Raw genomic sequence first — 12,868 nt, 5'->3', positions numbered from 1 at the left:
TGAAAAATCTCCCGAGGACTCACATGAGGTTACTGAGAGATACAGGGACCAGGTGGGGCTGTTGCTGAGGTGGCTGTTGCGGCTGCTGAGGCGGCTGTGGCTGTGGCTGCTGTGGCTGTGGCTGTGGCTGTGGAGGCTGTGGCTGTTGCGGCTGCTGGGGCTGCTGGGGCTGTTGCCAGGCGGTGACGTTGCCTAGTGACAGTCCCCCAGGTGAGCTGAAGGCTGGTAAGGAGGAGAGCTCTGCACTGGTCAACTGGTAATCTGCAGTGGAGAGAAGGTAAGGAGGAACCTGGGGGGAGCACTGCAGATATGGGGCCCTCAGAGGTGAGGCAGATGTGAAGAATCAAGAACCCCATAAAAATTCAGTGAAGATGGCACTTAAAGAAATCCAAGTCATAATAACCGTGAGATGCTGTTTTTTTAACAAGATGAAAAGAGGTGGTTTTTAAAATAGTGTTGAACTTAAAAAAGAAAAAAGAAAAACTCGTGTAGGTATCACTTTTATATTGACAGTTTAAAAAAGAGAAAAAAGAAAGGAGAGGAAAGGTAAGTAGGGAAGGTCTAACATGTCTGTCGTCGTTCCACATGTCAGGTCTCCAGTTGCCTTTCTGAGGCAGTGAGGAGCTACAGGGAAAACTAGGCCAACAGAGCCTGGGGAACAAGTCTGCACTACCATCCCACCTTCTGCAGAGGCCTCATGTGTCCAAAGACTGTCCATGCTTAAGCAGACAGTAGCAGGGACTTGAACTGCACACACAGACACAGATGACGGATGTCTGCTACCCAGTCATTACCCTGGAGCAGAGGGGCTTCAGGGCCCAGGCAGGAAGCATCAGGGCCAAGGTTCTGTGAGGCTGCACCATGAAGGGTGCTCACTGTTTTCTAAGCTGTCTACCCTAATGAGAACACTGTGGTCCTGCACTGCCACAGAACACCAGAACTGTGAAATGATTCACAATTTACACGGCACTGTGAAGCTTCATGTTGTATACCGTTTGGGGCAGTTTAGAAATGTCTTCCCGAGGACCACAGATATGCACACTGTAACAACAGGAGGGCATACTGGGAAGGGGGTGCCCTCTTGGATCATTCCAACCTAAGCCATTCTGCTGTGAGTATGGAGTCATTTGCTCCAGCCCTGTTAATTCAGGGAGATGGTATTACCTCTGCAACATGGCAATGAGGTGAGAGACGCGAGCTATGAGGCCAAAATTCCTGGCTACCTCTACTTACAGCCATGTGATGTCTGTCTATAAACGGGGGCAGTGATTCTACCTACAGTATACAGCACAACTGTTGTGAGGACTGAGCACATAGAAGGCATACAGAATAGTGTCTGGCTCACAGTGAATATTCAAAGATCTACCTGTTACTACTTTACAAATAAGGCCTTAGGTTTGAGAAGCTGTCCTGGGTCACAGAAAAGCTAGTGGAAGAGCTTAGGGAAGGCCCCAGGGCCCACTGTTACCTTCAACCCTTACTCAAGAGTTGGCCCATGCTTGCCCCCCTAACACTGGCTCTGAGTTGTTCTTTTGTTTGTTTGTTTTGTGGTACTGGAGTATGAACTCAGGCCTTGTGCTTGGTAGGTAGGCACTTTACTACTTGAATCAGACCCTCAGCCCTTTTTTGCTTTTAGTTATTTTAATTAATTATTTATTAATTTTGTGGTGCTGAGGTTTGAACTCAGGGCCTGCACCTTGAGCCATTCCCCCAGCCCTTTCTTTGTGAAGATTTTTTTGAGATAGGTTCTCCCGTAGCTGGCTTCAAACCACAATCCTCCTCAAAAAAAAAAAAAAAAACAAAAAACCACAATCCTCCTGATCTCTGCCTCCTAAGTAGCTAGGATTGCAGGCATGAGCCACTGGTGCCTGGCTGCTTTTAGTTATTTTTGAGATAAGGTCTCGCATTTTGCCCAGGCTAGCAAGGACCTCAATCCCACCTATGCTTCCCATGCTGGGAACCACAGGAATGTGCCACCACACCTAGCTTGGCTACAAGTTTTGAGATGCTTATATTAAAAAGGCAGAGCAATAGCAAAAATCGGCCCCAGGACTGACTTTTTAACACTTGTTTTACAAACAAGGAAGTTAGGTCCAGAAGAAAGTGGTGCCTTGCCCAAGTTCCCTTGAAGTGAACAGAAAAGACAAAGTTGTTGGTCCTGCCCTTCTCACTAGAGCATTCTATCTATTTAGAAGGAGTTTGGCCTCCAGGCCATCTGGCTGCTCACTCTGTTAAACCTCTGTAGCCAGTGTCAACAGGGGTCAGGCCCATCTCTTACCAAAGACATTGGCATAGCTAGATCACCCCCAACCAGAACTTGAACACACGTCAGGAGTGTAAACTGAAAAACTGAAACATGCTCACTGGGGTTTTGTTTATATACTGAGGGTTACCTGAAAATACCTGCTATTTAAATAGAGGTAGCTTAGCTACTAGCTACTCCTGGAGCAAGAACTGCCCTGGCTTTTGAGAAAATGTGAGAAACCCCACAAACTTCCCTGGTCTCTGAGGGTAGACCCAGGGGCAGAAACTGCTTTCACACCTCAGTAACAAATAAGAGTCCTTAAGGCTGGCCCTGCTGAACACCTATCCCAGATTCACTGACACCAACTAACTTCTGCTTCATGAAGACTGCTGGAAGCAGAGACAGCAGAAAACCATCATGGTTGGGATTCCCAAATAAACAACAGTTCCCCACAACTGAGCTGTCTTTTGCCAACTGTCCCAGCTTGTCCTGTCCTCAGGGAGTGGCTTTGTTTCTTGACCACAGCAGCAGGGCTGCAAGACCCTCGGAGACCTTTTGTCTACCCGCTATTCGTAGAGACAGGAGATTGGTCCAAAAGGGGCCTCTTTGGAAGCAGTCCTCCCAAGCTGCAAGATGTAGTAACCTGGGAGTAGGTATGCACATAGGCACATAAGCAAGGGACAAGGGGCTCACAGACATCTGGGCAGTAAAATCTTTACCCAGACTCACATGCCAGAGTCTGGCCCTCAGTGTAAAGCAGGTCATTCAGTTCTCTTACCTGCCACTGAGGGTTTCTTCCACTTGGGCTGGAAAGGAGGGTGGAGGTGGCACTGGTGGATAAATGTACTGGTTTCTACACCTGACATGCTTCAGTTCTGGGATAAGGCTTAGGGAAAGGGAGAAGTGGGGGTCTTCGGGTCTAGTCTGCTCTCATTACAGGAACAACTCTAACACAGCCACTTGTGTGAGAGAGACCTGGGGTAAGGAGCCCACTGTCACACAAATGCTGTGAAACCAGGTGACAAGGCATTTCCCCACTGGAAAGCCCTTCCTGACACTGCAGCCTGAAGCACAGGCAAGGATGGCTGAGAGTGTCACAGACTGCTCTCGGGCAGGTGTGAGTGGGTGGCACAAGCCAAGACAGCCCCGGGGACCCAGGACAGCCTGGGCACTGGGTGTCCTGTCTGACTTCTCCCCAGAGGCCTCTCTCATGTACTCAGGTGACTCTTTTGTCTTCAGACCTGCCTTCCCAACTTTCATCAGTCTTTTGCCTGCCTTTCCCCTCATCGTCCCACCACCAAGCCAATATGGAGCGACCCCCTTCCTCTACCACCCTTGTCCAGGAAGCTGGCAAATCTATTCTGGCCATGCTTCTACTCTGGCCTCCTCAGTTTTCCTGTCTCCCCTTTCCTTCATTCCTTGATTATACTTCTTCAGGAGGCCTTTGCTCAGGCCTTCTCTGTCCAGTCCCCCTACAATGGAGGCTTCTCTCCTCCATGAGGCCCTATATTAAAAATAAAGGATGCCCAGTTAAATTTGAATTTCAGGTAAAACAATGCTTAATTTTATTTTTTTAGCATAAGTATGTCTTTGAGACATACTTTAGCACAAGAATGTCTTTGGGATATACTTAAACTAAAAACTCACTCATCATATCTGAAATTAAAGTTTAACTGGGCATTCTGTTTTTATTTGCTCAATCTAGCAACTGTAATTAGGTAGGAGTTTCCCAAAATCAATGGCTTTCCTCAGACTGGGGCTCCCCCAACATATCTAATGTTCCTTTTCTGGCAACTCACCTGCCCTAAGCCCAAGTGCACACATGTCACATACTCACCTGTGTTGTAGGCAGTGGGCATGGAAGAGAAGGGGAGGCCCTGGCTGAGTAAACTTGGTGTTGCCACGGAAACCACTGGGGTGGTGAGCGAATGGGTAGACTGGGAGACCCCAAGGCGCTGGGCATTGTTCTGCAGGAGAAAACTAACTGTCAGAAAGTAGCAGATGGATAGGTGGGCTGCCTTAGGCTGGCCTTCCATGTCAAGGCTGAGCTGGGGTCCCTGAATCGATTCCAAGACCAAGGTGTGACGCCTTAGCATGGAGGTATCATAGACACACAGACACAATCTTGTGCATTCAAAAGCACAAAGAGAAACTCACAGAGGAAAACACGCACAGATTCCTTCACGCCTGCACACAAGTCTTACGGCCCAACACTGTCTTGGGCATAGGAGAAAAGGGAGGGATGGTATTCTTCTGCTGGTCAGGCCCTCCAGAGTCTACACTGAATCCATCACACTGTACAGACACCTCAGGAGACGTATGCTGGTGTCCGGGAGGAGAATGTGGGGCCTGGTGTGGCATGTGCCTGCGTGTATGCACACACGTGTGTGAGGCTGTCAGCTCCATCTGCCGCTGAGTCACTTGTTTATTCCAACTCAATGCTGGGGCCGAAATACTGCCGTGTTGGCCGCCAAAGCCTGCCTGCCTTTTCCAGTCTCTCTGGCCTCCCATCAGGGAGCTGGGGAGGAAGGAGCCCCCACCCCATTCCTGACTGAGGATATGTAAGTGTGTGAGAGAGACAGAGAGGAAACAAAGATTGGCTGTGTATGTTGCTGGGTGTCCTTGAGATGGGCTGAGTGTAGGAAGGAGTGCAAGAACTGAAGGGAGGTAGGGAAGCCCCCACTAGGGACAACTCTGGCTTTGCCTCAGGCCTCAACTTCCCCTGGAAAGCTGACTTTACTGGGCTGTCTTGTTAGCATCCCCCCTAAGGATCAGGTCCCTGTTCTGTGTTCTAGGAATGCTGTGTGGGCATAAGTAGAGTTGGAGGGCCAGTGGGATCCCTAGGGTTGGGACATCTGAGGCTTGGGAGGGCCTCTTGTCCCTTTTTGGATACACATATACCCACGTGTATCTGAATGAATGCAACATCACATAAAGACATCTACACACACACACACACACACACACACACACACACACACACACACACACACACGTACACATGCATGTATGTCTAACCCTCACCCCACACCATCCACCTTGACACTGAGCACAATTCCTGGCAAGTAACCAAATAACCAAACACCACACGCTAAACACATGCAAAAGGACAAAGGCACACACACACTTCATGCTGAGGAACTGCAGAGCAATGGGCTGACTCAGAATTCAAAGGCACAGCAAACGTCTCAGAGCCTAACTTACCAGGTCTAAATGGTCCTCAGTCTGGGAGCAGAAATAAAACCAAGGGTATGGTTCAATCTCTACCCTCTGGTCACCTTACCACCCCCTGCCCCAGCCATCCATCCACCTCTTTGCCTAGAAGCAGGATGCTCTCACTGACCCAGAATGGCAGATCTCGTCTAGCTGATTTTCAGAAGACTTACATTCCAGCCTCCACCACTTAGGATATCCTCATGATCTGGTTCCCATCCTCCTGCTATAGTGAAAATCCCTTCTATTATCCTCCCCATCATAGAACCTTCTCCCTCACCTTCTGTCCCTTTGTATTACCCTAATACAGAAGGCTAATCCTTCTGTGGTCCAACCTCATAAAAGGCCCTTGGGAAGAGCTCATGAAAAGCCATGCTTCCATGATCTCTCTTGGGAAGTCCTAACTGCTGCTAACCTTCATCTCTCCTGCTCTTCCCCTCTTCCCACCTCCCAGTCCTAGCCCTTGCCAGGTGCAGACATCCACTCACCAAGTGATGCATTAACCCTTTGCCTCCCTGGGAAGTGATGACCCGCAGGTCAGGCTTGCGGCTGGGGGCTCCAAGCTGGGCACTGTGGGTGGGTGGGGGCGGAGACTTGGCAGGGATGACCTTGTTTAGGCTGTTCCCATTGGCCACAGGGAGGAGGCCAGGGGAGGCCCGAGCACTGACATAGCCATTCCCTGGAGAAGTGAGGAGATGAGAGGGAAAAGAAAAATACCGGACTGACCCTCAGCCCTGTTAATTCCCCCAATCCAACACTCCTGTCGCCTAGAGCCTCTCAAAGCCATGAGTGGGGGTTGAACTGCCTGATATTCCCTGAAGTCTTCCCATCTTGGGAATAAGGGGGGAACACCCTGGATCCCAATCACTAAGTTCATTCCTTCCCTCCAAGCCACAGGTGGTATGGCTGGCTGGTGGAAGCTCTGAGGATGGAAGGCAGAACTGGAAAGCAATCACTGCTTTTGCCCCACCAAGGACAAGGAGGAAGCCCTACACCTATGCCTCTCTATCTCCACAGGCAGCACATCCAGCACTACTCTCAGATTCCATAATCTGCCTAAACCTGACCCACAATGACCAGAAGCCTGGTCACCAGAGCTAACCATCAACCATTAGGACTGCTCCCTTTGCCATGAGATGTGGATGCTATGCTTGGGATTAGCACATGACAAGCTGCCTGCAGCCTCAGGAAGACAGGCCATTCATTGGTGGGGATGGTGTTACTGGCACTGGGAGACTGATGACACAGCCACCACCGTAATTAAGACTGGTAATAACAGGCATAATAACTATCTGCTCCACACTCTACAATGTACACAGGCCTTTCACACATATATTATCTCATTTAGTCCTCCCATTAACCCTGCAAGATGGACAGGACATGCATCATTAGCCCTGTGTACAGAAGAGGAAACTTGAGCTTGGTTGGAAGAGGCATGATGACTTGTCCAGGGCCACACAGCTGGCTGGAGACCAAGCAGGGCTCTCACCTACTTCCCACATGCTATATTCAAGGATCTATAAGCAAGGTCTATAAGCATTTCTCTGGTCCTCTCCTTGGAAAAGAAGAGGTATTCACCCATTCTTCCACAATTACTGACTCCAGTTCACAATTATTGCCACTGAGCTGGAGGATTCTGAGGCCCAGGGATGTGGGGGTGAGGGGAGAGGGGTGATTGTAGTCAGAAATGCAACCTTGCTCTGCCCCCTAAGAGCATGCTGTTGCCCTGAAAGAATGTGGCGGCCTCCTTCCCAATTCCTGGACCACTCTGGGAATGGCAGGAATGTCAGGGTGACGTCAATGGTGACATTAGAAGTCACAGCCACACAGCTGGGTAACAGTAAAGAGAAGCAGGGGCTGTCAGCTGCTGGGGGAAGGGGACAGGGGCACCTCCCTTCTGCAGTTCATGTATATGTGCCTGCAAGTGCACATCTATGTCTGCACATCCCATGAGAATGTAAAGGCCTGTGTGCATGGGAGTATGTGTATGAGTCTGTACCTACTGTTCATCTAAGCAAGGCCAGGCACTCTCGTCCTCTAGATCTCAGACATCTCTACTCAACTAGATAACCCTGCATCTTCCGCTCTAAATAGAAATGTTGTTCCATTCTCAGTTTGCTCAGCATTTCCTGATCCTTCACTTCTGCTGATCATCCACACCAATCGCTGCTACAGACACCAAAATCTAGGGCCTTAAAAATCCTCTGACTTTATCCAATTCAGGTCCTCCCATCTTTCTCTCCTCTCATCTAGGTCCTTGGACCTGAGGCCACCATGCAGACAGCCCTCCCCTCAGCCAGATGATAGGGGATGCACTCACCAACAGGACTGGGGCAGGCTCCATTAGCACTGGTGAGGTCTCCTCCCAGCATGGCCCCTAGGGGAAAAAGCAGAACCACAATGAGCTGACAGCATTCCCCCTCCCAATGTGAGTCTTGGAGACTGAACAGGAAGAAGGGATGCCAGAAGGAGTCCTAGGTCCTTCCCTCAGGAGCCACACAAATGTGGGAATGCTGTGGTGGGCAAAGGGAAGACCTTTGAAAGTGGAATCCCAGAGTCCCCTCCATACCTCATTTCCACCTCACCTATCCATCCTCCAGCTCACTTACCCGCACTAGCCGGCCGTTGGGGCAGGCCCGGTGACACACTGTTCCTCTGTAGTGCTGGCTGCTGGGGGGACAGGAGCCGTGGGTCTGTGAGGGACGATGTCACCAGGGAAGGGGTGACCAGGGAGCTACTGGGATTGCTGAACTGCAGTGAGCTCTGATTGGACACGGGCACCGTTACAGGCATGGCAAAGTTGGGGGCCGGAACAGCTGACTAGACAGAAAGGTAGAGAAGCAGTGTCAGGTCAAGTCAACCCCTTCTCTGGACCCACTTTCCCTGGGAGGGCAGGCAAGAGACTTTCTGGTTTCTGGGCTATGCTCCTAGGGCAGCAGCTCAAGCTTTCTGCCTTCAGCCTTCTAGCAGCCCTGTCTGCCTTTCTCACCATTGAGGTGGGAACGCTCTGGGATCCAGCTCTGGCCCAGAGGACAGCAAAGCTCTGCTCACTGCAGACGGACCAGAGACACCCCCTAGTGGAGATGGGTTAGTCCTCAGCCAGGCAGGACACACCAGGAGCAGGTTAGGAGCCCTGAGGACAGACCCAAACTCACACACAACTGTTAAAGGCCTGTGCCACAGTCAGACATTGCTTTGCTTGTGGTCACCCCTCCATTTGGCCTGCTGCAAAGGAATTTCATGCCCACCTCTGCCTTCCCCATTATCAGTTCTGCTTCCCCTAAACAAAGCTGAGTGGTTTAGATGGAGGCACTACAGCAGACCAAAAGGGCCTTTCCCCCAGGTGACTGGACACAGAGCAAACTCTGCTCTCCTGTTTTCTAAGCACTTCATGTCACTGTACACTTCTTGCTTGTGAGGGGGACACTCCATACCTATCTGTCTTATGCACCATCCAAAATGGGTCTCAGCAAAGGCCAAAGGGTTATTATGACCAAGGCTGGGGATTGCTCAGTGGTCACTACTGGCCCCAGCATGGCTCAGAGCAGAACGTCCATCAGAGGCAGCTGGGGCTGCACTGGGCGCAAAGCCACACCATGCACCACAGGGAAGCTCTCCTCCATGCGACTACTCACGGCCAATCTATAACTCTGCATCATTTTATCAAACTCCTCGTCTATCTTTTTATATTTCTCCTCCGTCTGGGGGGTCAGGGCAAACACCTCGTCCACCTCAGGGCTCTCACACTCCCTGTGCTTCTTGTGCAGCGCCTGGGGGGGAGGGAAGGGGCCGGAAGGGGGGCCAACAAAGAGAGAGTGAGTGGGGCTCACCCCATAGCGCCGGAAGAGCCCGTCGAGCTCCTCATTGGCGCGCCGGTACTTGTCCTCCAGCAGGGGGCTCTGTTCCAGCGAGTCCTCCCCGTCGGGCTCTGGGCTGTCGCAGCCATTGAAGCCCTTCTTCCTCAGGGTCTGTAACCGCACCACTAGTCAGCCAGCCAGCAAGGATCCTCCCTGCCCCCGGCTCAGTTCCTTCCATCCTTCCCTAAGATCCCTACTCTTCCCTAACCCCCTTCCTCAGGGTTCCCAACAGCTCCCAGCCCCACCCTCCAAGCCCCTTTCCCTTCCCTACCACAATGCCCCTGGAGTCCCGTGTGAAGACCTGAGGCATTACAATACCGCATGTGGGAGAGGGTCTAACCCAGGGAGTACACTGGTGCAGAGACATGTGCTTCCAGTGACTGATGGGGGTCTGGTATCCTGGGTCAGACCCTGCCTAACCAGCCTCTGGTGAGTCCTGGCCCCCTGCAGAGAAATAGTGTGTGTGTATGTGGGGGGCGGGGGCCCTCTGTCCATCCCACACCCTAGGGTTTTGCTTAGAAGAAAGAAATTGGGATGAAGACAGAAGGAGAGGAATGAGATGTAGGGAAGCAAAGAGGAAACTAGCACTTACTGATCTCCTGTTTGCCATTCTAGATTGTCCTTGCCCCGAGGCCACAGCTTATGATATGAATTGCATCTGCCACAATAGTCTCCATAAAGCAGAGGCAAACCATGGGTCTGCAGTAGACCTAAGACTGCCTTCTCCATGCATGAGACACTTTTACAGGTACTTGCTTTGTTCTTCTTTTTTCTTAATGTAATGTTTACAATCTAGTCTAGAGTAAATCTGTTTCTTCTAACATAAAAATCAGGGAATTTCCTCCAAATCTTTCAGTAGGCTTATGGCTTCCCAGGCACCATCTTCATCAATACAAAAACTGTACCCCAATAAGGGCCTCCTCATTGCGTTCACAGAACATCTTTCACAGTAGGCACCGCTCAATTTCACGGAGAGGAACATTATGACTATAGGAAGCCAAAGCACCTTGCCCAAGGCCAAGTGGCCAATAAAGGCCAGAACTGACTTCCAAAGCTGAATTCACAATGTTCGCTCTTCGAAACAGAAAGTGGAAACATGGGAACCCACCACGTCCTACATGGGGACACAGCAGGAAACAAAGAGGAAGACCCAAAAAGGAGGAGTCAGATGCAGGAGCAGACTAAAAGACTAAGGAAAGGAAAGAGACAAAAAGGGAGAACCTGGACTAGTGGAGTAACTCAAGTGGCAGACCACCTGCCTAGCAAGTGTGAAGCACGGAGTTTGAATTCCAGTATGACCAAAAACAGAGAGAGAGAGAGAGAGAGAGAGAGAGAGAGAGAGAGAGAGAGAGAGAGAACATGAGAGAAGAAGACAGGGGGATGCTCTGTCACACCTGCAGATAGGAAGACAGATCCCTGGTGGGGAGGGTGGAGTGGGAAGCCCCACCTGAGACATTCTTGGCTGTATGCCTCTACTGCCCCTTCTTCTTCCTTGGGGCCTGGGTTTGAGTGAGAGGAGATGGGCTTGTATGTGTGTGCACAGAGAAAAGGGTCATGAGGGGTGTGTGGATGTGGGCAGCAGCTGGTGTGCGCAAATGGGCCCACCTCGATGATATCGGCGTTAGTGCGGCTCTCATGCGGTTCATTGTACTCAGTGTACTTGAGCAGCACTTTGTCCATGTCGGTGCTGGCATACTGGAACAGCTTGTTGGAGTGGTTGAAGATGATGAGAGCAATCTCACAGTCACACAGCACACTCAGCTCGTAGGCCTTCTTCATCAGCCCAAACTTCCGCTTGGTGAATGTCACCTGCAGGAGGGTGGTGAGTGGCCAGGTCTGGCTCAGTAAAAGCCTGCCAGGAGTTCCTGCCTACAGACAGCAGGATACCCCGAGAAGCTCACATTCTCAAGGTGACACAGCTGCTGCCCTCAGGAGTCCCTGGTTTGGGGAAGGAACAGACTAGCAACCCTGAGCCAGGATAGAGTCAAGGCACAGCTAGAGCCAATTCACAGAAGGGAGAGAATTTAGGATTCCACACCTCTGTGCATAAGTCTAGAGAGAGGTCAGTGGAGAAGAGCAGAAGGGCTCCTAGGGTGAGAAGAGGAAGGTTTCACACTGGGGTGGGGGAGTGCCCAGGCATGACTCTGGGGTAGGGCCCAGGTCCATCAGGTTACAGGAGACAAAAAAGTTCTAAGAGGTACAGGAAGGTGGGACCTGCTCTTCTCCCAACTCAACCACACTCCCTGTCATAAAATCCTCCTCCTCTTCCAGGAAGCCCTCTTGAAGAGCTAGAAAGAGCCGGAGCAGAGGCAGCTCCATGCCCTCACCCATCCTATGAGGCTCTAGGACTTCCTCACCTGTCGGTTCCGCTCATCGGTGATTCTCTGGATCTGAATCTTTTTCCTCCCCATCTTCTCTGGAGGTCCTCAGTGCTAGTGAGGGAGGGGTTGCTGGGTGGCAGGTCTGGGCACACCTTACACTGTGCTCATTAATATCTGGAATCAGCACTCAGTTCATGGTCTGTGTAACACCTTGTGTACAGTCTCCTGGGAGGGGAAGATCATAAAAGGACTGTCAGCGCCTGCAAATCCAGCCTCACCTACTTGGGAATGTGTACCAAGCTCACAGTACTCCTGTAAGAAGTTGCCAGGTGAGAGGACCCAGTACTCTGGTCCAGGCTCTTTCCTCAACAGTCACTGCTACGCTCAGGCTCTAGGTTAGACGGACCAATTTTGGAGCCTAGTGTGGAAAGCATACTGAGGAATGCCTGTCTGAGCAGGGGATGCTTGATGCCAGCACAGGGTATCTCTGGCACCCTAGCTCAGAAGGGCTCGTAGAACCCTGGGGTCTAAGGTTCTAGTTGGGCTTGGAGTTGCAGAACTCCTATCTTCAACCAGACCTCTTCTGTAACAATCTGCTTTATTCAGTGGGCCTTAGCTTAAATTTCTGTTTGGAGAAAGGGTTCTGCTGCTCAAACAGACTACTCCTCTATAGCAGAAGTCAGCATTTTTTTTTTGCAGTGGTGGGGATGGAACCCAAGGTGCTCTACCACTGAGCTACAACCCTAGCCCTGGCACGATTTTTCTTGTGAAGGGCCACAAAGTATTTCAGGCTTTGCAGGTCATACAGTCTGTTACAACTACTTAATTCTGCCATGGTAGCATGCACTCAGCTGATGGCAACAACGGGAGGAGTGAATGGGGATGTGAACCAAGAGAAACATGTGTACAAAAAGGAGCTAGTCCATGGGTCAGTCTGTCCACATCTGCCCCAGAGGCAGGGGCCAGGTCTAGGACCCAAGCTCAGTCTGAGCAGTGCTTCCTAACCTCATTCACCGTTTAGCACAATGAAACTTAGAGCCAACTGACATACACTGGTGAGGTCCCTGGCACCAAGTGGACACAGCATCAAGTGGTGGCATCCCCATCTTGGTATACCTGTAACCCATTCATGGCCCCTAGAGAAACAGGTCCCTGGCTTCCTACAGCCAGGGTGGAAAACAGGGCTCCCATCCTGCCCAATTGGGAGAGAGGGCATAGGATGGCAGCCCGTT

General features: G+C 50.9%; 1 protein-coding gene across 5 annotated transcripts in view; it reads right to left on the bottom strand.

Annotated features, from left to right (window-relative positions):
• Mef2d (myocyte enhancer factor 2D) overlaps window positions 1-12,868 on the bottom strand; it is a 33,596-nt gene that overhangs the window by 5,144 nt on the left and 15,584 nt on the right. For 2 of the 5 annotated variants that reach the window (XM_074047833.1, XM_074047831.1), the window contains exons 4-12: window positions 11,673-11,861; window positions 10,921-11,124; window positions 9,094-9,228; window positions 8,068-8,278; window positions 7,779-7,835; window positions 5,947-6,137; window positions 5,450-5,470; window positions 4,083-4,212; window positions 24-261 (exon numbers count right to left, since the gene is read on the bottom strand). In XM_074047833.1, coding sequence (XP_073903934.1) covers window positions 24-261; window positions 4,083-4,212; window positions 5,450-5,470; window positions 5,947-6,137; window positions 7,779-7,835; window positions 8,068-8,278; window positions 9,094-9,228; window positions 10,921-11,124; window positions 11,673-11,726 — 1,241 coding nt within the window. In that variant the 5' untranslated portion in view covers window positions 11,727-11,861. Of the gene's footprint in view, window positions 1-23; window positions 262-4,082; window positions 4,213-5,449; window positions 5,471-5,946; window positions 6,138-7,778; window positions 7,836-8,067; window positions 8,279-9,093; window positions 9,229-9,288; window positions 9,427-10,920; window positions 11,125-11,672; window positions 11,862-12,868 lie in introns of all 5 variants that reach the window. The other 3 variants (XM_074047830.1, XM_074047835.1, XM_074047834.1) reach the window with 3 other exon arrangements.

Source organism: Castor canadensis, chromosome 11 (assembly GCF_047511655.1).
Source record: "Castor canadensis chromosome 11, mCasCan1.hap1v2, whole genome shotgun sequence".
In the NCBI taxonomy this organism is placed as follows: Eukaryota; Metazoa; Chordata; class Mammalia; order Rodentia; family Castoridae; genus Castor; species Castor canadensis.
Note: the sequence above shows the minus strand (reverse complement) of the source record. Positions and strands in the feature narration are given on the sequence as shown.